The sequence below is a fragment of the Dreissena polymorpha genome, chromosome 13 (assembly GCF_020536995.1).
Source record: "Dreissena polymorpha isolate Duluth1 chromosome 13, UMN_Dpol_1.0, whole genome shotgun sequence".
Lineage (NCBI taxonomy): Eukaryota > Metazoa > Mollusca > Bivalvia > Myida > Dreissenidae > Dreissena > Dreissena polymorpha.
Window position 1 is genome coordinate 9,900,607 of NC_068367.1, and position 27,817 is coordinate 9,928,423.

The following is a 27,817-nucleotide window of genomic DNA, read 5'->3' on the forward strand; positions in this document are numbered from 1 at the left end:
TACATCACTTTTGAACATCAATATTTACACAAAATTATCAAGGGATTACATTTTTGCTCAGGTGAGCTTTTGTGACCAGTCTTTGTCCGTCGTCCATCCGTCTGTCCGTCCACATTTGTTCGTAATAGAAGCCACATTTATTGTCCGATCTTTATGAAACTTGGTCAGAAGCTTCGTCCCAATGAAATATTGGTCAGGTTCGAAACTGGGTTGTGTCAGGTCATAACTAGGTCACTAGGTCAAAAAAGGAAAAAAAACTTGTAAACACTGTAGAAGTCACATTTCAATCCCAATCTTCATGTAACTTTGTCAAAATGTTTGTCTTAATGATATGTTGGTTGAGTTCAAAAGTGGTTCTGGTCCGTTGAAAAACATGGCCGCCTGTGGGCGGGGTAGTTTTCCTTATTTGGCTATAGAGAAACCTTGTAAACACTCTAGAAGTAACAATTTTTGCCCAATCATCATGAATGTTGGTCAAAACATTGGGTTCATTGATTTCTTGGACGAGTTCGAAAATGGTCCAGATCAGTGAAAAACATGGCCGCCAGTGGGCGGGCATTTTTCGCTATATGTACATAGTTAAAATGTGAATCTCTCTAGAATTCACATTTTTGGCCCAATTTTCATGAAATTTGTTCAGAACATTTCTTTCCTTGATATGAGAGTTGAGTTTTAAAATGGTTCCGGTCTGTTGAAAAACATGGTTGCCAGGGGGACGGGCAGTTGTCCTTATATTTATTTAGTAAAAAGTCTTGTAAACAATCATGAATTAAGGTCATGTAACATGCAAGACAACTCTTCTAAATATTGCATTTAAGTTTACAGTAGTTACTCCCCTTTGACTATTAATGTTCTCATAATAATACAGTGTATTTTGTAGAGGGCACATTTCTTTTTCAATCTTCATGAAACTTGGTCAGAAACTTTGTCCCAATGATATCTCGGTCGAGTTCCAAACTAGGTCATGCAGGGTCAAAAACTAGGTCACTTGGACAAAAAAATGAAAAACTTTGTAAACACTGTAGAAGTCACATTTCATGCCCAATCTTCACGAAACTTTGTCAAAATGTTTGTCTTAATGATATGTTTGTTGAGTTCAAAAGTGGTTCTGGTCTGTTTAAAAACATGGCCGCCAGTGGGCGGGGCAGTTTTCCTTATGTGGCTATAGAAATATCTTGTAAACACTCTAGAGGCCACATTTTTTGTCCGATCTTCATGAAACTTGATAAGAAGATTTGTCCCAATGATATCTCGATGGAGATGGAAACTGGGTTATGCTGGGTCAAAAACTAGGTCACTATGTCAAAAAAAAGAAATACCTTGTAAACACTGTAGAAGTCACAATTCATGCCTAACCTTCATGTAACTTTGTCAAAATGTTTGTCTTAATGATATGTTGGTTGAGTTCAAAAGTGGTTCTGGTCCGTTGAAAAACATGGCCGCAAGTGGGCGGGGCAGTTTTCCTTATTTGGCTATAGAGAAACCTTGTAAACACACTAGAAGTCAATTTTTGCCCAATCATCATGAAAGATGGACAAAACATTGGTTTTATTGATATCTCGGACGAGTTTGAAAATGGTCCAGATCGGTGAAAAACATGGCCGCCAGTGGGGAGGGCATTTTTCTCTTTATGTATATAGTGAACACATGTGAACACTCTAGAAGTCACATTTTCGGCCCAATTTTTATGAAATTTGGTCAGAACATTCGTTTTCTTGATACACGAGAGTTGAGTTAAAAAATGGTTTCGGTCAGTTGAATAACATGGCTGCCAGGGGGTCGGGGGGGGGGGTAGTTTTTTTTTATATTTATATAGTAAAAAAAGCTTGTGAACACTCTAGAAGTCACATGTTTTGCCCAATCATCATGAAACTTAGTGAAATGATTGGTTTTATATTAATTTTTGTAATCAAAGTTTTTTGTAACCTAAGTTTGATGTTTGGTAAGGGGGTCAACTAAACATATAGGTCACAAGGTAAAATCTTACAAAAACAAAAACACTCCATATGCCTGAGTTGGTTCAATAATGTTGAAACTTGACCAGGATGTTTGTCTGGACAATATCTAGGTCAAGTTTGACGTTTGTAAAGATTAAATGAACTGACTCCTCTCAGGTGAGCGAACTAGGGCCATCTTGGCCCTCTTGTTTCACGTTCTTAAAACTCACTATGTTTCTCAAATTGCTCAACAATTTCTGTATATAAAGAAGTGCCATAACACAGACATCTTGTTCAAATTTCATTAAAACAGACCAGTCGCACTCTGTGTAAAGGGGTTTTAATGGCTACACAGGCTTATCGGGGACGTCAAATTTAGCCTAACTTTGATGTTTGCTAAGAATAAATTTTCTTTTAACGAAACATATACTAAAAGCGGAAAGTGTCGCCCCTGAAAAGCCTTAGATTATCGTGGGTAGATAACAACATTGGTCCTAGCTATCTGGTGTTGTTGATACTTTATCAGCGTTCAAGATCTTTTGATTTTCTATCACCCTCTTTCTATGGAGTTTGATCAAGGTAACTTATTGTTACCTATAGACATACTGTTATTGTTATGTGGCTACTGAAATAAGTATATATTTTATAATTACTTTTTAAAGCTTCTGTGAGCAACTCATAATTTGCATATGATTTTCATCAAACATTTGCAGAAAAAGTTTTCAAGTGCTATAGCACATATTGTATAGGTTTCAAGATTTAATTATTTTTTTAATAAATAATGTTCCGTTGTTTGAAATAATAAATAATGAAAGCTTCTTGGGCCCAATCCTGAATTCTAACTGTAAGTGAAAATACTATTTATGAAAGCTTCTTGTTCTCATTGTCGGGGCTTCTTAAAGGTATGTCTGTGAGCTTAGTGTCAAATTTGTATGACAGAAATCACAAACTATCAAACACTTATTCAAAACGTACATAAGTTATTATTGTGGTTTTTACGGATTCCTGCGTTTTGCTTGAACAATTTCAAATTCTTGTTTGTTTACAGGTGTCTGAAGGGTTGTGCTGTTCAGTCCACCTATTTTTTTTTGATGGAAACGTAAGTATTGCATTGTTCACTTTAAACTTAATTGCATTGTTAGGATTTGTTTAGAAGACATATCTCTTGAAAATAAAATGCCATGCATTGAAAATATACTACTTGTATTTCATCCTGATGAATACATACTATTTAACTAAAGGTATTTATTTGTTTTAAATATATATATTTTTAGCTCACCTGATTGCTCAGGTGAGCTTTTGTGACCGGTCTTTGTCCATCGTCTGTCCGTCCTTCTGTCCACATTTGTTTCTAAACACTCTGGAGACCACATTTATTGTCTGATCTTCTTGAAACTTGGTCAGAAACTTTGTCTTAATAAAATCTCGGTCAAATTTGAAACTGGGTAGTGCCAGGTCAACAACTAGGTCAAAAAAAGAAAAACGTTTCCTTATTTGGCCTTATTTCTAGAACATAACCCTGGAAAACCCTGGAAACTGTTTCAAATTCCAGGGATTTCCATGGAATTCCATGTTATACCATGGATTTCCAGCCTAAGTTCCATGATTACCCTGGACCATGTACACCCGGGTAGAGTGATATGCTTGTATATTAATTTGGCCTCTGGCCATTCTCCGATAATGCCCCTCCATCCAGCACAAAATGCTTGGATGGTGATACAAGGATGTAAGCTTATAAAGAGGTCTCTATACCTGACAGGTTGGGTTTACTCCACATACTTGAACTGTAACCCCAAACAGCACAAGATCAAACACACATGAAAAATATCTTTCAGAGTACAAAAAAGCTGGAAATTGCAGCTTTAATATAACACAGTTCACAGCTCACATGAAACAATAGTTAGAAAGGTAGATATAGTGGGACACACTCTGGGTCCTGACATAACACAGAATAAGGCAAGGAAGAGCCTCATAAAACTTCAAAATACACAGAGAGGTCCTGCTCTCTAATAAATGTTTTTGTTAAATAAAAATTACTTTGCATTAATCATTAACTAATCTTGATGAAAGTTTAGTTATAGCAAGATTAAAAAGTAACTTATCTAAGCATTTAATTTGTGGCTAGTCATATCAAGGTCAAGGTTAATGATAATAAAAATAGAAAAAAATTATATACGCGATGGGTGGATGTATTGGATTCAAAACTTGTTTGAACAAAACATAAATGGAGACTTGTTTTGGAATGCGTTTTAGGCCGGTTGGGGCAAGGTCAGTGTCACTGTTAATCAAAGAAGAATAACACAATTCACTCACTCCACTTAATAAAGTTAGTATGGGTAATGGTGTTAAATGGAAATCATATGTTTAGGTAGCTTACATGCAAACTTACAATGTAGCTTGCGTTTAAAATAGTCCAGTCAAGTAAACTTCAAATTCACTTATACTAAAATAGGAAAATTGTTTTCGCTGAATAACTCGTGTTTGTATTACATATGTTGTTCTTTTCTGGATGGCTGTGCCATCATTTCTGTAAAAAATAAATACTTCATTCACAGTTGTATGCACACGTTGTTGTACTTGCCTAATTTTGACCCCACTTTTTTGTAGATGTTAATGGTAGACAGAAAACCTTTCTACTGGCATCATCTGTATGGGATCGACGCGACTGCAGTTAATCTATACATGATGAAAATCCCTCCCCGCCACCTTGTAGTCGTTATGGTTATAGTCAGTACAACAATTTGTTGTTTAACCTTTTTTCTGCTCAGAAGCAAAATGAAAATCGCAATATGCAACCAGCTTAAAACCATAACAGTCTGCAAGTAACTCGCAGTCAGTTAAGGTTTCAAACCTTTTGCTGCTCATCAGTAAATTTGTGCTGGAAATGAAGCCTTTAAAACTTCACAATTTATTATAAGTTATTTTTAGATGGTGATTACATACTAATACACATGAGTTTTGCGTCTGGGCTTTGTTTTGGTGAAGTAAATTTTAACAGGTAGTACAACCTAGAATACGTATACCTTTTTTAGCTCAACTGACAACAACCTGCTCATGGTGAAGTTTGTGAAAACCTTTTGTCAGTTATTTGTCCTGTGTTGTCTGTTAATCTTGGTATGTCATCTGTCTACATTTTGAACACTAGAGGTCACATCTATTTCCCAATCCTCATATAATTTGGTCATAACATTAACATTTTGTAACTATGAAATCTTTGCCTAGCTTAAAGCTGGGTCACTTGGTAAATTTAAAGAGAAACCTCACGCACCCTCTATTAGTTGCAGATTGTTATGTCCCCGGATCTAATGATTGGGGGTATATTGTTTTTGGCCAGCCTGTGTGTGTCCCAAACTTTAACCAATACTTTAACCATGGTCATAACTTTTGCAATATTCAAGATAGCAACTTGATATTTGGCATGCATGCATCATGGAGCTGCACATTTTGAGTCGTGAAAGGTCAAGGTCATCCTTCAAGGTCAAAGGTAAAAAAAAAACTAATTCAAAAACTTTTACCAAAACTTTAACCTACTTCATAAATTTTGCAATATTGAAAATAGCAACTTGATATTTGGCATGCTTGTGTATCTCATGGAGCTGCAAATTTTGAGTGGTGAAAGGTCAAGGTCATCCTTTAAGGTCAAAGGTCAAATGTATGCCTTCAAAGCGGCGCAATAGGGGGCATTGTGTTTCTGACAAACACATCTCTTGTTTCAATCATTATAAAACATGCATAAAACATTTGTCTAAAATTAATAAAATATCATTTGAGTTTGAATATGGTTCCAGCCTGTTGAAAAATAAAGCAGCCAGTGGGTGACTTTGACCTTTGAATGACCTTTACTCTCAAGGTCAAATTAAATTTTGCTAAAATTGCCATAACTTCTTTATTTATGATTAAATTTGATTGATACTTTGACAAAACAACTCTTACCTGACATACCACAATAGACTCCATCCAAACCATCCCCCTCGAATCCACCCCCCCCGAATCCCCCCTCAATCCCCCCACCCATTTTTTTAAAATTAAAGATCATCCAATCAATTACCACCACACCCTCACACTATACCCCCCCACCCCAAAAAAAATAATTGTATGCCCCCGGTAGGGTGGCATATAGCAGTTGAACTATCCGTCAGTATGTCAGTCAGTCTGTCCGTCCGTCCGAAAAAAAACTTTAACATTGGCCATAACTTTATCACTTTTGAAGATAGCAACTTGATATTTTGCATGCATGTGTATCTCATGGAGCTGCACATTTTGAGTGGTGAAAGGTCAAGGTAATGGTCATCCTTCAAGGTCAAATGTCAAATTTATGGGTCTCTGTCCGAATACTATAACATTGGCCATAACTTTTTCAACATTGAAGATAGCAACTTGATATTTGGCATGCATGTGTTTCTCAATATTGAAGATAGCTACTTTATATTTGGCATGCAAGTGTTTCTCATGGAGCTGAACATTTTGAGTGGTGAAAGGTGAATGTGAAGGTCATCCTTCAAGGTCAAATGAAAAATATATGGCGTTTGTCCGTCCGAACAAATTTAACATTGGCCATATTTTTTCATATTGAAGATAGCAACTTGAGATTTGGCATGCATGTGTATCTCATGAAGCTGCACATTTGGGGTGGTGGAAGTTCAAGGTCAAGGTACTTCAATGTAAAAAAATAATAAAAACATTTCAAAGCGGCGTTCTCATGAAGCTGAACATTTTGAGTGGTGGAAGTTCAAGGCCAAGGTCATTCTTCAAGGTTGAGGTCATCCTTCAAGGTCAAAGGTTAAAATAAGTCATCAAAGCGGCGTTCTCATGAAGCTGCACATTTTGAGTGGTGGAAGGTCAAGGTCATTATTCAAGGTCAAGGTCATCCTTTAAGGTCACAGGTAAACAAAAATCAAAGCGGCGTTATCATGAAGCTGCACATTTTGAGTGGTGGAAGTTCATGGTCAAGGTCATCCTTCAATGTCAAGGTCATCCTTCAGTGTTAAAGTTAAACAATTCAAAGCGGCGTTATCATGAAGCTGCACATTTTGAGTGGTGGAAGGTCAAGGTCATCCTTCAATGTAAAAAAAATAAAAAATGAAAGTGGTTTTCTCATGAAGCTGCACATTTTGAGTGGTGGAAGGTCAAAGTCATCATTCAAGGTCAAGGTCATCCTTCAAGGTCAAAGGTCAATTTTAGAACAAAAAATTCAAAGCGGCATTCTCATGAAGCTGCACATTTTGAGTGGTTTAAGTTCAAGGTCAAGGTCATTATTCAAGGTCAAGGTCATCCTTCAAGGTCAAAGGTCAAACAAATAATAATTTCAAAGCAGCGTTATCATGAAGCTGCACATTTTTAGTGGTGGAAGTTCAAGGTCAAGGTCATCCTTCAAGGTCAAGGTAATCATTCAAGGTCAAAGGTCAAAAAAATATATTTCAAAGCGCGCGTTCTCATAAAACTGCACATTTTGAGTGGTGAAAGGTCAAGGTCATCCTTCAAGGTCAAAGGTAAAACACAACTTTTTGTCCAAAGCGGCGCAATAGGGGCATTGTGTTTCTGACAAATCCATCACTTGTTTTTTTTTCAAACATGGTTAAAAACACATTATTTAATTTTATTATTTTTATTTTTTGAAATACCGACCAACCATCTCACCCAAGAATTCCCCCCCCCCCAAAAAAAATTTTTTTTTTTGTTTGCATTTTTTTTTGCAATTTTGGAAGATAATGTAATAAATGAACACACCCACACACTATACACCCCTCTCCACTCCACCCCTCCCTCCTTTGTGATTGAAATTGAGATATGTCCCTACACCTTTAAAAAGAAAAATAGATGAGTGGTCTGCTCCCGCAAGGCGGTGCTCTTGTTTCTTTTTTCAATTGTCTGCAATCTTTAAATAACGCCATATGCAACAGGTGTGCATTGCAATCTAAAACTCTATTTGTCTAACTACATTGGCAAAAGAAGAGGTAAGCCTGATGTTGTTCTGTGACAACTCAAGATGCTCCATAACTCTTGTGGGGTGTTACGCATTGGTTACTATTGATGTGAACATAAGGCGTAAATCTGCCTTCATTGCTGTGACTACAACTTGTGAATAATCTGGCAGTTGCTGTATTTTTCTCCAATTTTCCTGAAACTTCGTCAAAGCAATTGTTGTAATGATATCTAAGCCCAGTTCAAAAATCGTTTTGACCTGTTAAAAAAATGGTCGACAGTGGTTGGGTATGTTTTCCTTGTATGGCTATAGTAAATCCTTTAAAACACCGTAGAAGTCATATTTTTAATCAAATCTTGGTCAGAAACATGTTCTTATGATATCTTGGTCAAGTTTGAAACAGGGTCATGAAAGGTAAAAACAATACTCACTAATTCGAATTAAAGAAGAAAGAACACTAGAAGTCACACTCAACTCAAATCTTGTTGAAACTTGGTCAAAAAATTTGTTCTTATGTTATCGTTGCCAAGTTTAAATGTAAAAACATGCCTAGGACCTCAATATTTATTTCAGTTTTTTTCATGATTTTGTGAAGTGGCCCTGTCCCCCCTAACTTTGTGAAAATGAGTCACAAACTTTTCAAAATTGTGAAAAAAAATGAGTTCAAACTTTGAAAATTGTGAAAAACGAGTTGCTAACGTGTAAAAATTTTGAGAATTACTATGGTTAAAGCATGTTTTATCGTATTTTCATTGTCTTGACACTTAAAAAAATAACCACTTACAGTTAGATCAACACTATTCTCACTTGTAAAGTATATCTAAAACCATAGAAAAGCCTAACCGCAGCTAGCCCTTGCAAAAAATTAATCCACTTTAATACCAAAACACACTTAAACAAACATAAAACTGTGTTTCTGAGTTTTTCTGAGCGGAAGTTGGATTTTGCTAATAAAAACGAGTTTTATGTGAGCTAAACTGTGCTTAACTGAGTTAAAAGTTGTTTTTTTAGAGTAGATGAAGTGATTTTTTTTTTCTGTTACGAGTTTGTTTTGTATGTGTCAAAAGTGAGTCTTTTTATTTATGAGTTGGTTTATGTGTGTTTAAGTGTGTCTTGTTTTTTTCATAAGTGATTCTTTTACAACAAGAGTTGGTCTTTTTTAAATAGAAGTGGGTTTAAGCAAGTTTAAGTTGGTCTTTTTATAAATGATTTAAGATCCATAACAAGGCTAAAAGACTCACTGTAACACACTTTTCAATAAGTTTGCCTTTTGTTTATTAATATAACACAACAAAGAAACAATAATTCTTCAAGTAGGTCTTTGTTTCATGTTTATAGCCATCTATTATCAAGGTGAATTGTAAATAGGCTTTTTACAGCTTACCATTGCATCTGTTGTACATTTGCGGGCTCCCCGTCAGTTTAAGGAAATATTGGATGGAAATTGCTCTTTCAGAACACAACAGGTTCACAAATGGACAGCACGTATCACTGCCAAATACTATAAAAATGTTCAAATTTAGTTTTATACCTGACAATGAACGCGTTTTTCTTTCACTTTGAATCAATAAATACATATTAAATATATCATAAGAACAATCGCACATCTTTAAAAATGCAAATACTTCCATTGAATTTATGTCCTTTGGAGAGTTTAATAGACTTACAGAATACTTTTTATTTTTTGGTGGGGGAGGCCTGACACTGATTCTAAAATAAATAAAACTAATTTCAGTGTGAAACTGTTGATAAATAAAACAAGGGCATGGTGTTGGTCCAAAGGGGGCAGGGTTGGACTTGGTGCCACATGGTGCTGACTCACATTTTTAGGCCTAGATGGAGCACTCTTATAGATCTGATCAATGTTTATGATCCAAAGTTTATTTAATTGGGGGGACAAGGGGGGGGGGGCTAATCTCTTATCTAATCATATACTGTGTCTGTTATACTCATCTTAAATTATACCCACTGATAAGGCACATTTCATTAACCCTTCCCAGAATAAAGCATACTTTGTTATAAAGTGTATTTTGTTCTTCATTTTTACGAAAACTTTAGTTATTCTGCACTTTTTCAAAAGTAAGTGCATGCGCTGATATGCTTTTTTTCTGCATTTTCATTTTTGAACCATATTTCTATGCCCCCTTCGAAGAAGAGGGGGTGTATCGCTTTGGTCATGTCGGTCTGTCGGTATGTCGGTCTGTCAGTCCGTCCACCAGGTGGTTGTCAGATGATAACTCAAGAACGCTTGGGCCTAGGATCATGAAACTTCATAGGTACATTGAGGTCACTAGGTCAAAGGTCAAGGTCACGGTGACTCGAAATAGTAAAATGGTTTTTGAATGATAACTCAATAATGCATACGCGGCCAACAGGGCAAACTCTGAACAATATTACTAAAGCAACTGGTCTGTAATCCTAAATCTATAATTATCAGTCCAATGAAACATCGTCCTTTGAGTAAAATACAGTGAATCAGTAAAAATATTATCAGAATATGAGATTTTTTGTATATTTTTTATATTAAATAGTGTGCTAATGTTTAATTTTGTTGATGAATATAAATATAAGCAGGACAGGGGAGGTAATACACTATTATATCTTTCTTATATACAGGGGAAACAAGTGCAATAAGTTTAAATTTCATGTTTTATAAATAGAGGAAATTTGTTCATGTCAGTGTGAGATCATTTGTTATTTTTTATGATCACATTTATTATTACTTTGACAAAACAACACTCACCTGAATACCACAATGGATTCCACCCAAACAATACCCCACGCCCCCACCAGAACACTTTCCCCACCACACCTCATCCCCCCTTTTTTTCTTAAACATCCCACATGATACCCCCAATCACTCCTCCCTACTCCCGTACCACCCCCACCCCCCCATTTTTTTCAATCATCTAATAAATCACCACACCGAACATTATACCCCCTCTCACTGCCCCCTACCCCCCATTTCCAACACCCCCCAACACCCCCACCCCCCATTTTTTTTAAAAACATCTTATAAATTACCACACCCCACATTATACCCCCCTCTCACCCCGACCCCCCCCATTTTTTTAAAAAACATCTTATAAATTACACGTATTACTATCAAGGTGGTATGGACCCTTTTGCATTATCCGACCATTACGTCCATAGTTATCTTCCTTAGAAATTGAGAAATTTTGAAATCCTTGTTCAAAGTCCCAAATTTTTATCCTTTTCTTTCCAAACATGCACATTTTTTTTTTATCAATCAGAACCCAATCCAAACCCTATATGAGCAATATAGAAAAAAAACATCGTTCCATATAACTTCATTGATTGCCTTTTACACTGAAATTCCCGACGCCCTTTGATGCTTTGCATCAATAATTATCTTGTAATTCTAGTGTAAAATGTCTTGAAATACTTCCAGCATGAAGTGTTATGTGATGAAAACAATGTATATTTACTACAATTTGTAAATTAAGAATAAGTTTGTTGCAAAGTAGATTCAAAGTGGGTGGTTAAAGTGGTATGGTCTCATAGTTCAGCAATTGCCTGTTTGGAATACTGAAGAACAGTTGTAACAGGTTTGTATTTGAATTTCTGCATCCATTTTTTATTTATTTTATTGAATTAATAATTATCATTATCATATTTATGTATTGTCACTGGGAAATGTAAATGTATAAGTAAATGTAATGTAAAGGAAAAACTACAACATTTGAATTATTATCGCTTTATTTTATCGTTATTGTCATCTTAAATGTTAGTTATACCTATTTCTGGTCAGCAATGAACAGATTTCTTTCCCCCATATTTAATCAGAACTTTTATATTGATCAGAAGATCCTTTGGAAAGAATGTTCTTCATCATCGCCTGCAAAAAAGGGCAAAAGGTGGATTATCTGATGTACCAAGTTTTACCCTGCACGAGCAGGCCAATTTAAGGGGAACAGGAATGGGAAAACTGCACCCTGACCTTGACCAAGAAAAGCTGGATTTGTTGAGAGGTGAAACTATACAAGTTATTGCATTTTAAAGGCGTCACACTTCCAACCAGTCCATACAGCCAAATGAGACCACGTATTGTGGTACATTTTCAAACAGTATTTTCTACCAAACGTAATTTCTTTTAATTATTTATGAAAAGCGTTAAGTCGCATGTGATCACATGATTATAATTGCTTAAATTAACAAACAAAAGCAACAAGAAAACAAACTTGATTTAAATTTATATTTTTATAGCAATTAGATTACCATTACAGCAATATTGAACACGTATATAATAAAATATCTTTCAGGACCTGATCTCAAATGAGATCATGCACGAGGCGGGCCTCGCAAAGGCCACAATAGTTTTCAGACCTGATCGGCTGGTGAACTGCTCTATGAAGGGTGGTTCAACCACCCCTACGGGGGGAGATTCAAGAGGGTCTCCCGATTGCCGAACGCTGCGCCATAGTTCGTATGTTTTTTTTTTAAGGGAAAAGGGGGCTTTAGATATATATGTGTCCTATTGCATCCATATCCATTTTGAAACAAATACAATGCAATTTATTCAAATTTGACTCCAGCACATAATCAGTCTTGCGTTAATTTAATGCTACTGCTCTAATTTAAGAGCTACACACAAATTATGTGTGTGTATAAAAAAGTTTTGGAGAATTACTCACATAGGCAGACCAAAATAACCGCAGTATACATTAAACTTACGTTTTGAACGATACAAAAAATCAAGCCACAGTAATTTGCCTCCTTGTTTCAAAAACTTCTTTTGAAAACCTCATGTAGATGAAGTTAAAATGGGATACATTAACTGATTATGTTGATGTAAAAGTTTATTCCACCAAAATTAAGTCATTCAGATCAGACTTGATTTTGGTGGAATAAACTTCTACATGCATTTTGAATACTGTAATGTACAGTAAGATCTTGAATTGATTGTTCATATAAATTTCAGATGTCATCTCCAAAAAGTTTGCCCTGTCCATCTCAACAGTGAAAGAAAAAATGAGATGGGCCTTAAGGAGGCTTGTGTGATGAACAGCGCGGAGAATTTATGAGATGAATTGTGTAGTGCTGAGCAACTTTGTTGCGTTTGTATATAGGAGTAAATATGTGTAAAGGGCTTTTCCATGAAAAAATATGATAAGGGTTCTTTAGTTGCGTCATTTTATAAATCCGGTACCACCAACACAGTTTAACACACTTATTATTAATTTTATCATGCTTATCACCATTCACTAACTGGTACTGTATACATCATGGTTCATACCCCTTCTCCAGTTTTCACCAGTGGTAGCCCTCATGAACATTTTATTGTCTCCTACAGGTTTCACCGAAGGGGACTTATGGTTTGCGCTCAGTCAATCTGTCTGTCTTGTCAGTCTGTCCGTCACACTTTTCTGGATCATGCGATAACTTTAAAAGTTCTTCATAGTTTTCAGGAAACTTGAAACATGGATAGATTGCAATATGGACATTATGCACGTCACTTAATTTGTTCCTACTTCAGAATTTCTGGTTGCCATGGCAACAAATAGACTAGAAATACTGCTGAAAATGGTGGTTTTCTGGTAAAGGGTTAAGGCATTTTGTGTCATATGGGTCTTGTGAATCTGTTTCAAATCAAATGCATAGATTTGATCTTCAGCATAAAAAATATGTGAAATAGTAAGAACGACAATATCTTTTGGAGAGATAAATGTGCATACGTTATAAGCAAAGGACCTGTGCAACAATTCCCGGGCTTTTTAGTCTGTTTAGTTAACACGGTAGTAACTTTTCCATATATAAAAATGCTCACCCTTCCAACTTTAAGCGCCCAGTGGGACGAGGGATAGAAAGAGAAAGTCACATGCTTGAGTACATTTCAACCCATGCGCATTGCACGTTTTTTTTTGCATAAAAAACAGTGGAGCGATACAGGGCCATCATGGCCCTCTTGTTTTTCCGGATCATTACTCATAATCTACTGAAGGGATTTACTTGAAACTTAAACAGATGGCAAGTAGGAAAAATGCAGTGACTAAGAGCCATAACGTTATCTACCTTAGTTTTTGAACTATCTCCCTTAATTTAACTTCAAAGCAAATTTTTGTCCAGAGCATAACTCTAAATCTACTGAAGGGATTTACTTGAAACTTAAAATATAAACAGATGGCAAATAGGAGAAGTGCAGTGACTAAGAACCATAACTCTATCTACCTTAGTTTTTGAATTATCTACCTTTATGTAATTTCAAAGTTATTTTTGTCTGGAGCATAACTTTTTTTGGAGGGAGCATATAGTCGCCGCTTCGTCTGTCCATGTGTGTGTCTGTCTGACTGTCTGTCTGTCCGTCCGTGCACAATATTTGTCCGGGCTATTTCTCAGCAACTAATGACTTGAATTCAATAAAACCTTATTGGAAGCTTCACTACCAAGAGATGTGCATATTATCCGCCGGATTTGGTCGGATGATTTTTCACAGAGTTATGGTCCTGTGAAATTTTGAAATTTTCCATTAACTGTGCATATAGTGCAATTCTTGTCCGGGCTATTTCTCAGCAACTAATGAAATGGAATTCAATGAAACTGTTTGGGAAGCTTCACTACCAAGAGGAGATGTGCATATTATCAGCGGGTTCTGGTCTGATGATTTTTCACAGAGTTATGGCCCTTTGAAATTTTCTATATAAAAATTATTGTACTCCATCCACTCGTCCCTTAACACGTTACCTTTTATCTGAATATATTGTGCAATATTGTGACAAAAGAACTTTGGAGAGCATCACCCGTCTCCGACGGTCTCTTGTTTTATTATTCTATTTTTTATTTTATTTATTTATTTTATTATTTTAATTTGGTTTCATAGTAAATATTTTAGCTTGTCATGTGCCATGTGTTACAAATATTATTCTACTCTTTAAAACAAATGTTGACATACAAGCAAACACATTTCGGCGTGGATTGTGCACTACTGTGACAAGCTCTTGTTACCAGAAAGATGTACAATAATATTTGGTTGCAATGGTTAAAGGTCAGTCAGATGAGCAAAATTTTATGATCCCTTAAGGGAACATAAGACTCACAAAACCCCACTTAAACACACTTTTGTTGACAGAAGTGTGTTTAAGTTGGTTTTTGTGAGTATTTTTGCACGCAAAACAACCACTTGGTATTAATATGTGGGTTTCGGTAAGTTGGTTTTTGTGGGTTTTGGTAAGTTGTTTTTTGTGGACTTTGGTTCGTTGTTTTTTGTGGGATTTGGTATGTTGTTTTTGTGAGCTTTGGTAAGTTGTGTTTTGTTGGTTTTGGTAAGTTTTTTTGTGGGTTTATTGAGTCTTAGTAACACACAAACAACAAACTTACCAAAACCAACGAAAAAACCAACAAACCAAAACCCACCAAAAAACAACTTACCAGAACCCACAAACAATAACTTACAAAAACCCACATATATGTACCAAGTGAGTTTTTTCTGTGTTTTACTCTGTTTTAACCAAGTTGGTAAAAAGACCCACTGTAAACACAGAAAAAAACAACTTAAAAAGCTCACGAAAAAATAACTGACCAAAACTCAATAAAAACCAACTTACCAAAACCAACAAAAAAATCAACTAACTAAAACCAACACATGGTACCAAGTGAGTTTTTTCTGTGTTGTACACAGTTTTAATCAAGTTGTAAGCACAGAAGACCCATTTAAACCATCTGCAAATGCCGCTTGGTTTAACACGGATAAAACCTTTATTTTACTCGAATTTTACACATTTATTTGGGAAGTCACTTTCCGTATATTGTCATGCTTAATAAACTTATGTAAACAATTAAAACCAGTTATATTTTTACATACAGTGTTTGAACATTACTGCGCATCATGAAAATACATTCACATTAATGTTGATAAAATAATAGATTGATTACAGTCATGCTTTACTTTAACCAATATTCACAAGTGTAAACAGATAGGATACATAATAACCAGTCCCGCTCACAGTTTTCAATACATGAATCATGTGCTATCAGCAAAATTTCAAATTACTTTCCTCATAATGTAATCCATGTCCGTTTAAATAGTGCTTTGTAAAAACGCTGTAGAAATCGCGTGTGTCTTAATTGTAAACGCAAATTGCAATAAATCGGGATTATTTGATTAAAAAAATATCAACGCAAGTTTTGTGACGCCATTTTGTTTGTTAAATGGTGAGGTTGATAGGCGGCGCTTGACTAATACATCGATTACAACGGTTTAAAATTTAAATCGATTCAGTTTTGTAATCGATTAAAACAAGCGACGACAGTAAAACCAAAGTAAAGAAAAATTTCAAATTCTGAATGAAAAATGGTGAAATGAAACATATTTGTTAAAAGGGAAATGGCTGTTTTTGACAGTTTTGAGCACAAAAAGTTATTTTTAAACAGTTTAAAACGGCAGTTTTTTTTTTTAAATCGCGGCCGTGTTATATTTGTGAATTGTACATGTCGAAATTGTGAAATGTTCCTACACGGTAACAATCAGTAACAATGCACATTTTGAATTGTCTCCCTTTATCACACTTAAAAAAAATTGAAAACCTGGTTTTGTGACAATTTTGTCCCTTGCTTAATTCTCAACTCCAAGTTTTCAGAACGATCCTTCTGGTCTCAGGTGAGCAGCTTAGGATCTGTGGCCATCTTGGATAAATTATTAGCTATTGACCAAACTTGCCAATTAAGGCTGAATCTCGTCAATAACCTGTTTAATATGCTGAAACTTGTCAGGAAACTGTCTTTTTTTCCATGGGCTCATTTTGACAACCAACCATATAGTCACTAAATGTTGTTCCTGCCAATTAATGCGTTAAATTTGGGCGTTAACATTGACATTCAAAACATTGACTATTTTTAACAATTCACGCAAGTTTGTGTTTGAAGAAGACACTGTGGACAAACTACCTGACTACCCGACGATTATGATGGTGGTAACTAAGGACCTTTTGCCACTTGCAGTGGTCGAAACCACATGTTTTTGTCCCCTACCGGTGTCATCGGTCATCGGTCTGTAACACTTTTCTGGATCCTGCGATAACTTTATAAGTTCTTAATAATTTTTCATGAAACTTGAAACATGAATATATGGCAATATAGACATTATACACGTCATTTCATTTTGTTCCTACGTCAAAAATTTTGGTTTCTATGGCAACAAATAGACTAGAAATACTGCTGAAAATGGTGGTTTTCTGGATCCTGCGGTAACTTTAAAAGTTCTTCATATTTTTTATGAAACTTGAAACGTGTAAAGATGGCAATATGCTATGGCAACACATATAAAAAAATATTCTGACAATGGTTGAATTTCTGACAATGGTGGAGCCGGTAGGGGACATATATTCCTTGGCAATAGTCTTGTTCTATTTGCGACTACGCAACCATCACACATGTGCAAGAAATAAATTTTAACAATAAATATCCTAAATAAAGAGGTTTTAATAATTCAATCTGCAAAAAGAGTATCTTTATAAAACTATATATAATTGAATATTAAATTTTGGGCTAAACCAATTAATTACAGCTGAGCCTTTATTAAGAGATAAATATTCCAAAGAATACATTAAATTAGTTATCTAAAATGACGACACATTTCTTTTATCAGTTTAGTTGTAAGTAGGGATAAACAAAACAATAGGTCTACACTGTATGAGATACAACAGCGCACTGACTCATTACACAGTTTGCACATCTAATTTGTTTCCGAAAATAGTTTGATATATAATAGCCTAATGAAACAAATATACTGTATTAATGAAACCCAATACTTAGATACCTGGTTTTGCATGAAGGAAGGGTTAGCACAAGGTAAATGTAGCTTAAGCTATTTTTGTCAAGCGTGCTGTAAATCAGATAACTCTTAAGGTATCATAGAACAAAATTATTCACCAATGGTGACATGTTGTCAATATACATATGGATCTCTGAAGAACATTGTGATGCATGCATTGATTTTCTTTGCAGAATAACGCTTTTTACTCACCGATTTTCGGTGGTTTTCGAGAGTATTTTCGATCATTGGGCAGTACATTTGCACCTGGAATAACAGAAGGACAGAGTTGGGTCTTCGCCTATGTTTCCAACAGTGAAGTTTATATTTTATTATTCCTTTTAAAAAGTGTATATAGGGCCTTAAAAAAATTGTGGTTCGGTTAACATTTAACAAAGGGTAGGTCGGCTTATTATTGTTGTATTTTATTTTTTCCAGACAAGGTGCCTGTTTTTAAAATTCTTTCTATGCTAATGGTTTTCACATAATACCTGTATGTACACCATAGAAAATTTTTCACATTATTGTGTAGTGTATTTCAGCATTGATACGCATAATCCCTTCTCGATCGATTCCTTAATACATCCGTAATAACTATACTTTCTATATATATTTCTGCATATGCTTACTCCTTTTCCCGTCGCTACTCATTACCTGATAATCCCGTATATTCCAGTTTTAAACAAAATTCTGGAAATTACGATAAAAGTTATCAACAATTTCAAGAAACACAAACATTCGCCATTTTTCTAAAGTATCAAATACAGTTGCATTTGGTACTATTTAAAGTTGTGAATGTTTAATCGGGGCGTTTTTTTTTTTCACAGAACACGCGTAAATCGCCTGATGGAATGTTCATGTTTTTATACAACACAAAATACACCCACACTTTCCACGCGACGTTCTACATGTCGGCATAATTTTTGCCTGCTTTTTATTGAGACAACGTATAAAGAACTCATTGTTTTTCGCTATAATTTGTTAATGTCGCGTTAGCATTAAAACTCTGAAGCGCGTTTCGGATCACAAATTGAATAATGCTCATTTGAGAATCAAACGAAACATTTAGAGTTGTGCGTTATAAACTCAACGATAATTTGTTAAAGCGCATTACGTGTCGAATACATTTTTGACCATATAATTCATGAACTGTACAATATCCACGAGGATTTCACCAGGTTGCCATCATTTCTCTTCTAAGTAAGTGGCCGAGATTGCATCGTAGAGGTTAACACCTAAGGGACCGATGAGTTTGTTAAATAACAAACCCAACAAACTGCCATAAAATCACACACGTACGAAAATTACTCCACTCGTCGTCTGCATTATTTTACTGCAGGTATAGGTATGACTGCTTACGTGTGTTGTAGCTCATTCAAAGCGTGCGCTCTCATTAGCCAATATCTATTTTCCAATACATCGACGATCCGCCTTAAGGCGGGCTTAAGGGCGGTAAAAAGATACATGACGTAATTGACAGAGTATCATAAATCGGCTCTCACATTTTTGCGGCTAAGTCAATATCACTTTGATATTTATCCTACTGGAAAAAGAAAAAAAGAAGTTCAGGGTTGGCATGGTCAATGAAAACTGTAGGGTCATCGCATTTTCTTAGGTAGGGAGGTGACCCGAACCACAACATTTTTTTAGGCCTAGATGATATTTATTGGATTTTGTGGAATATCGATTTTAATTCACTTGTGATCATATATTATTTTTCTTTGATCACAAGTGAATGGAAATCGATCATCCACCATATCCTTCACATTTTCTTTTAATGCCCCCCTTCGACGAAGAGGGGCTATATTGTTTTGCACATTTCGGTAGGTCAATCGGTCGGTCCGTCCGACCGTCCACCAGATGGTTTCCGGATGATTACTCAAGAACGCTTAGGCCTAGGACCATGAAACTTTATAGGTACATTGATCATAACTGGCAGATGACCCCTATTGATTTTGAGGTCACTAGGTCGAAGGTCATAGTCACAGTGAATCAAAATAGTAAAATGGTTTCCGGATGATAACTCAAGAACGCTTACGCCTAGGATCATGAAACGTCATAGGTACATTGATCATGACTGGCAAATGACCCTTATTGATTTTTAGGTCACTAGGTCAAAGGTCAAGTTTACGGTGACTCGAAACAGTAAAATGGTTTCTGGATGATAAATCAAGAACGCTTACGCCTAGGATCATCAAACTTCATAGGTGCATTGATCATGACTGGCGGAAGAGGGGGTATATTGTTTTGCACATGTCGGTAGGTCGGTCCGTCCGTCCGTTCACCATATGGTTTCTGGATGATAACTCAAGGACGCCTAGGCCTATAATTCTGAAACTGAATAGGTACATTAATCATGATTGACAGATGACCCCTATTGATTTTGAGGTCTTTAGGTCATAGGTCAAGATCACAGTTACTCGAAATTGTAAAATGGTTTCCGGATGATAACTCAAGAACGCTAACGCCTAGGATCATGAAACTTCATAGGCACATTGATCATGACTCACAGATGACCCCTATTGATGTTCAGGTCACTAGGTCTAAGGTCAAGGCCACGGTGACTCGAAACAGAAAAATGGTTTCCGGATGATAACTCAAGAATGCTTACGCCTAGGATCATGAAACTTCATAGGTAAATTGATCATGACTGGCAAATTACCCCTATTGATTTTCAGGCTACTAGGTCTAAGGTCAAGGTCGAGGTGATTCGAAACAGTAAAATGGTTTCCGGATGATAACTCAAGAACGCTTTCGCCTAGGATCATCAAACTTCAAAGGTACATTGATCATGACTGGCAGATGACCCCTATTGATTTTCAGGTCACTAGGTCAAAGGTCAAGGTCACGTTGACTTGACACAGTAAAATGGTTTCCAAACGATAACTCAAGAAAGCTTACGCCTAGGATCATCAAACTTCATAGTTACATTGATCATGACTGGCAGGTGACCGCTATTAATTTGCCACATATGGAGGCATGCACATTTTTTAAACAGCCCTTGTTATTTTATGCTTACACATGATTTATTTTGTATTGTTGCCATTCTGGACAATATTATTCCCAGTTGCGCGCCCTTCGTGTATTTAAAACGATTGCTCATCAGTAAATTTTTGTAAACATCAATGTAGAGTAGTCTCCCTTGGTAAAATTGCCTTTAATTTGGGGTCACAATTGGGTAACCAAAGAAATTTAAAAGTAGTTCTGTTAAAAACAGTTAAAATCAGTTTTAATTCACTGATATGTCTCCATAAACCATCAGAAAGCATAAAATTAAGCTATTAATTTAGCTCACCTGAGTAGGAAGTGGTCATGGTTAGCAATTTTGGTAGGTTGCCTCTTTTGGCATGTGTCGTCAGTAATTTGCTTCAACATATATCTTAACCACTTGGTGGATTTTCACGAAACTTGTCAGGAATGATACTTGACTGACTCATTTTTGAAGTTATTCAACATTTCTGGTTAGCTGCATATTCACTAACGCTAAAAATAAATTTTGTAAGTGCAAACTAAAAAAAAATCATGAAGCCACAAAGCCCAGAGCATATTTGGTGTGGGGAATCATATAGTGATCATCTGTAGAGATTGTTTAAATCATACTCCTGGGTTCAAAACTGGCCACGCCCATGGGGTTACATGATATATATAGTAATTACCTTTTTGAAGCCTTTCTTCTCTGAAACGACCAGAATCAGACGCTTCATACTTTGTTTGAAATATCAGCTCTACACAGATTGCTCAAATTATGCCCCTATGGTAAAATCTGGCCATACTTGAGGGGTCACATTATTTATACATGCTTATCTGGTAAATAGTTTTAAAAAATGTAAATCATGGATTCAAAGCAAACAGCCCCTCCCGGGGGTCACATAAGTTATTTAGACTCGAATAGTAAATAATTTAAAAAACCTCTGAAACCACAATCGACAGCTCAGAGTTTTAATACTTGGTGTGTAACATCAACTTATGATTGTCTACAAGGATTGTCCAAATTATCCCCCAGGGGTCAAACTGGCAGCATGCCAGGGTTCACAAGATTTGTAAGGCTTCTATAGTATATAATGCTCAACATATTTTTCTCTGATCACAGATTGTCTTTTGGGATAAATTAACTTTAAATAACTTCTGTAACAGGACATACTTGATTAACCTTTTGCGAAAATAGCCCTCAACGTTTTCAAATTTATTTATTGGACCAAAGTAAGGCTGATTTTGTATCTAACTACACACAAAGTGAAAATGACTTGTTTATAACTGTTGTATTTTTTAGGATATTTAAATGATAGGTATTGTATTGGCTCTTTACATGCCATTACGTGTCATACAACCTGTCTGAACATATATGTGTTTGAAACAAAGCAGAATTGTGCAATAAAAGTAACATGTCTTGACTCCGGCAGGTGATCTTGGAAAAAAATTGGAAGATGTGTTTTTATGAAGGCATATATAAAACTATAACTTTCATCAATTTACAGCAAGCCAAAGATGGGAGAGTTTTTCAACTGCTTATTATTCTAATACCGATTTGAGGTTCAATCTAACTACAACACGAACTGTTGGTAAGATTTACTATATTGAAGACAGTTTTCTGTGTCGGTATTAGTTTTATAACAGTGAAATGCAATAAGCATTGATGTTTTCTGTACTTCACATATGTACGTCCGTATGTTCATACATCCTTATGTTTATGCAATAGGTGCATTAAGCATTTGCAATAACAAAAAGTGTTTCCAACCTACTTGTTTATCTCTGACATGTCATTATAGTAAAAAATATATATACATGTGTATATGTACATCTGATTTCACAGGTATGTATTCAAAGTTCCCTAAGGAACTTGTCAGGTCGCAGTGGTGTAGTGGATTTGGTGTCTGCCAAGCGATTATGAGGTTACAGTCTCAATACCCAGGAACTTTCTCCTCTTTTTCGCATATTTCTTGTGGTGTTCCTCAGGGCTCAATCCTAGGCCCCCTTCTGTTTTTAATCTATGTAAGTGACATGTCAGCAGTTGTAAAAAACAAGCTTGTTTTGAATGCTGCTGATTCTGGCATTAAATCTGATTTTGAAAATGCCCTGAATAAGGAAATTGAAGTTGTTAGTAAATAGCTCATTGACAATAAATTGTCTTTACACTAAGTATAAACTGAGTCCATTGTTTTTGGCTCTAAGCCCAAACTGGGTTAAATCATTATCTAAATGTATCATGTAACGGCGAGGTTATTGAGCCACCCTCTTCAATTTATTATCGTGATGCAACATTGGTTCAAAATTAATCTCGTGATTCAATGGTTTCTTCAGTTTTTAAAAAGTCAGAATCTAGGTAAGAAGTTGTGTATAATAAAGGTGGATATCTCACTCAACATACTAAGAAACGTTTGGTTATGTCACGTATTCAATGTCATTTTGACTATGACTGTTCCTGTTGGTATTGTGGTTTGAATAAATCACGGATGAACAAGTTACAGGTAACTCAACATAAGTTGGTAAGGTTTGTTTTGAATTTAGACCCACGGTCACACATTGTTCCTGAGCAATTTAAACTTTTAAATTGGCTCACAGTATCAAAACGAGTTTATCAAAATATACTGATTCAAGTATTTATAATTGTTGATGGTACAGCCCCTGATTATATGGGTGAGCATTTCATTCCGGTAAAGGAAACACATGGTCATAATACAAGGTTCCATGAAAAATGTTCTTTCACAATTCCGAAAGTTAAAGGTTTTGGTATCAAATCCTTTGCATTTGTGGGTTGTAAAGTATGGAATTGGTAAACTCCTTCTATTACTATAAAGGTTGCCGTCAAAAACCACTTTTAAGTCAGTTTTATAAAAAACAATTTTAAGTCAGATTTTATAATACTATTTAACGAAGTAATCGGCATCATGTGTACTTTTTTTAAATACATTCCGCTTCTTAATGACAATTTACTAGTCAGTTTGTGATGTAAATGTTGTAATTATCGGCGGTACATTTTTATTTGCTATGCAGAGCTCCAGATAAGGATTTGTGAAATAAGTAACGGTACTGCCACTGACAGAAAGAAAAGGAGTAACGCTTAAAATCAACTAGTACCTGTACTACCATATCCAAAAATACAGGTAGTACTGTACTACCCGTGTTCTTGGATATTGAAGGGTGTATAACGGACTTTACAGAAACATTCGCAGCAATTTTAATAAATATAGCTTCTTAAACAGTTACTGTATTAGGTTTTCCATTGTGAATTATGATGCTTATAGAACTACACATTACAACTCATGACTGATACTATTTCTTCATTTTTCTTGACAAGAAATCACAAGCCAACTAGTAAGCTAAGTAAATGAACACTTATTTCACTGTCTCATCCGTTTCCCATCGTGTTTTCTAACGTTTTACGCCACCGATGCAATCAAATTGTTTAATATCGGGGCGACAATGTCTTTTTCTGGGTTTACAGATTTAATGTCAGGATGGTTAGAAGACACCGTATGTAGTTATTACATGACAACAAAGTGTTGTTTTGAGCCGCTTTCGGTTAAGCCAGCATTCAATTGCTCGCAGACATATCGTTTTTGACGGATTTACAAGTTACAGAAAATCATGCGACAGAATAGACAATAATATATGAACCCAGTCTACAACTTTTCGGTTATTTAAATTAACGAAAAACGTCGTTAGGTTTTAGACCAACAAATAATGCCGCGCTGACGCAGACGTATCGGTACGGCCAGATTTTTTTCGTAAATGCGTAAAATGGATATTAATGTCGTAATTGTACGTCCAGTTTATAAAAATAAATGCGTTAATCTTCATGAAAAAGGCGTATTTACGGCTGTACGGCCCTTATCTGGAGCTCTGTGCTTCTACTATTTTAACTACGTAATTAATTTATTTTCTTATGTTGTGTGTGCTCATTTTTATCTGATATTCCTACAGTAATGTCCACCAATTCAAGTATTATTAATGCTCAGTTTAAATCTGTGATACATTATTAAGCAACAATTCACGTCCCTCTCTGTTAGGCCTCCAGTAAGTAACAAGGACCTCAATGGAATAAGAGGTCAGTCCCTTTTTTGTGTTTATCCTTGGTACTGTTTTGCATGACATGGTTAATTCTCATGTTTGTATTTAAATGTATTATTTTATAAATACAACATGCTTGTTAATTGTGTTTGCACCATGGTACCGAAATAAATCTATCTACCTACTGTGGTAGCGTAATATACATTTCCCCCATAGTCACAGAGTACTGGTTTTAGTCCCAGGAAACGGACTCGAGAGTATTTCAAATAAGCCGTAAGCTTTCTATGCAATCTAGCTGAAAGAAATAGGTTTAAACTAAAGCCCTAATAAACGAACCTGTAACGGTCAGTATGGACTCAGTTCCAACAATAAGATTGACATGCTACATCACTTTTCATTTCAGCTAACTATGGTCCTGTTAGCCAATAAAGTGGGTCAATTTTTAATAGCAGAGTTAAGAATGTGTTCATGCATTTATTATGTATTTGTTATTTGACATACATACACATGTGAAACTTAAAAATGACATATTTTTTATGTCTCCATCTTCATAATTGCACAAGGGCCAACTATTATAGTGATACTTCTGTCTCTGGTTGTGTGTGTTATAATTTAATTGTTCATGATTGGATTTCAAATTGATGATGCTATCAAGGGTTAATGTCACATGCATTTATTATGTTAATTGTTTGAAGGTTAAGGTCGCTGTTGACTCTTGAGCTTTTGACATATTAATTTATTTGGACAATGACTTTATTGTGCATGTTGGGATGTTAAAAAAATGAACTGGCTGACATAATATCCAGGCCAAGATAATGTATTGCATGCAGAAACCATGTTGCTCACTTAACGGTCAAGGTCACATTGGACATTGAAAGTCTGTTGTTCATAGTTGATGTTTGTGTGAGGGTAAGGACTATTTCTATATCATGTATTAAGGGGTTTTGTAATAAGTTTATTTATAAGCAACATATATTATCATATCAAGATGACATGTTGCATGCACCAAATATGGTGCTCTTTTAAAGGTCGTCATTGGAGCAATTGTGAAATAGGCTTTTTGTGTAAACTTGGCAACATCTGTGTTAATGCTCTTAAAACTTTGCACCCCACCAAGTTTTTTATGACAAATAGAGAATTACTCACAGTTTAGGATTTTTTGATAAACAGGTCAAGGTCAAACTGAACAAATAAGATGGAACAAACCATTAAATACACCTGTTAAATTGTACAATCCTTTCTTCATGATAGGACCACAAACAATTAAGCCTTGATTGCTGGTGATTGATAAGGTAAAGAATCACTATGAAGAGTAGCTAAAAAAAGGAAAACATTATTTTAGCTCAACAGGAGTAAAGACGAAAGTGTGATTATGGAAATGTGTAAGTTCTGACTAAGATTTTGCCATGAATGTAATGAGTACTTTCCAAATTTGCTTGTCTTGTTTGGACATGTTGCATGTTTAATTTATTTAGAAAAACCTTTGCACTCTGTAATGTATTTGTATTTCATGCAGTATCAGATCCTGACTCGAAATTAGTTTCAATGAGGGTGTCATCATCACTGCACTCTGGAGACATCTACCAAGTAGTACCAGCCTTGTTTGGTTATGATCTGTTTACTCGGCCATCCGTTTCTGGCAAGTTGAGACAGGCAACTCCATTCGACATGTGCACACCACCTGAAGTCCCATTAGATGAAAGAATAGCTGTGGTTTATCGAAGCAAAGCATGTACTTTTTCAAAGCAGGTAATATGCTTTTATAGCAAGTTCAAAAAACAGCATTGGCCATATTATGGGAACACTCAAGCATGTTTTTGAGTGGAAAGTTTAGGCTGTTGATAGGGGATATATTTGATATATTATTTGCAAGAAACAGGTCCAAAGTCAATGTCGCAATTCAAGGTCAAAGGCCAAAGGTCTGATGTTTAGAGTCAGTCCTTAACACCTTGTCCTAAGCATAACTTTGTTTACCATGGACAGACTAGCAAATAATTGTGCAGAAGTGACCTGCATGATGAGAGCCGGTGTTGTATTTACAAACCGCGCTTTAAGTTATATTAAATTAAGATCAACATTTTAAGTCAAAGGTTGCATTTATGAAATAAGTCTTGAAAAATATGCCCATACCAGAAGTGTTTTTGTTTGTTTTCAGTTCAATATATTTAATATTCCTCGTCAATAGGTATGTAAGGGTCAAGGGTATATCACACCATACCTTACAGACTTTACAAGTTATTTATGCATAGTATAACACTTTTTATACACTCAACAACCAATACCAGAAGTTTGATAAGCATTATACGATTTAGGGCACATAGAATGATAATGGTTTTTAGAGGTAGTTTCTTGCTCCAACACCTGGTCCCAAGGTATGAAGTCAATGTCAAATTTAGGAATTCAGTTCTGAACACCTTTGTCCAGAGCACAAGTTTGTTAAGCATTAATGGGTTTTCAAATAATATGGTAGAATTGATCAGCATGCTATACCAAAGGGTCCCAGGTCTTAAGTCTTGGTGTATGTCACAATTTAAGTTCAAAAGACCATGATAAGAAATTCTTCAAGTGATGAGAAAGGCTTTTGCTGTGTGGTGCTGACTACCGGTACTCAAGCTCCTTAGTCCATTGTCAAGGTTGCGGTTTGTTGTAAAATATTGAAAACTTCTCTATAGTAAAATGTCTACAGCTGTACCATTGTCAGTGACAAGAACTATGCTTACATGTCACATACAGGAGCCTGGTTCAAGCTTAAGGTCATACTGATTAGTCAACTATGTAAAATTTGGAAGACTCTTTAGCCACATTTATTGCTGAATAGTCATGAAAGTTGGTCTGAACATTTGTGTTAATGCTATATTGTTTGAGATTGAAGTTTGAAAGTCTGACATTTAGGGTAAAACACTTGCTCGCTGTTTCAAATTAAAGAACGAGTTTGTGACTTCTCTAGAAGTCAGATTTATTTGCTCCTTCTTCACAAACCTTTTTATGTCCCCCACTATAGTAGTGGGGGACATATTGTTTGTTGGTCTGTTGGTCTGTCTGTTGGTCTTCTTGCGCCAACTTTAACATTTTGCAATAACTTTTGCTATATTGAAGATAGCAACTTCATATTTGGCATGCATGTGTATCTCATGAAACTGCACATTTTGAGTGGTGAAAGGTCAAGGTCAAGGTCATCCTTCA

The 27,817-nt window shown here is 35.6% G+C and overlaps 1 protein-coding gene and 2 long non-coding RNA genes across 6 annotated transcripts in view; 2 read left to right on the plus strand and 1 right to left on the minus strand.

The window, feature by feature from the left end:
• Window positions 1–27,817, minus strand: part of LOC127855370 (uncharacterized) — a 474,985-nt gene that overhangs the window by 270,095 nt on the left and 177,073 nt on the right. The window lies entirely within an intron of this gene.
• The window catches only part of LOC127855364 (uncharacterized), a 267,885-nt gene that overhangs the window by 71,645 nt on the left and 168,423 nt on the right, over window positions 1–27,817 (plus strand). For all 4 annotated transcript variants that reach the window (XM_052390863.1, XM_052390864.1, XM_052390862.1 and 1 more), the window contains 5 exons: window positions 2,986–3,036; window positions 4,545–4,664; window positions 17,821–17,941; window positions 22,102–22,185; window positions 26,151–26,383. In XM_052390863.1, coding sequence (XP_052246823.1) covers window positions 2,986–3,036; window positions 4,545–4,664; window positions 17,821–17,941; window positions 22,102–22,185; window positions 26,151–26,383 — 609 coding nt within the window. The remainder of the gene's footprint in view (window positions 1–2,985; window positions 3,037–4,544; window positions 4,665–17,820; window positions 17,942–22,101; window positions 22,186–26,150; window positions 26,384–27,817) is intronic.
• On the plus strand, window positions 10,934–13,290 carry LOC127855374 (uncharacterized). The gene is made up of 3 exons (XR_008037507.1): window positions 10,934–11,852; window positions 12,144–12,303; window positions 12,803–13,290. It is a non-coding gene; the product is annotated as an uncharacterized LOC127855374 (long non-coding RNA).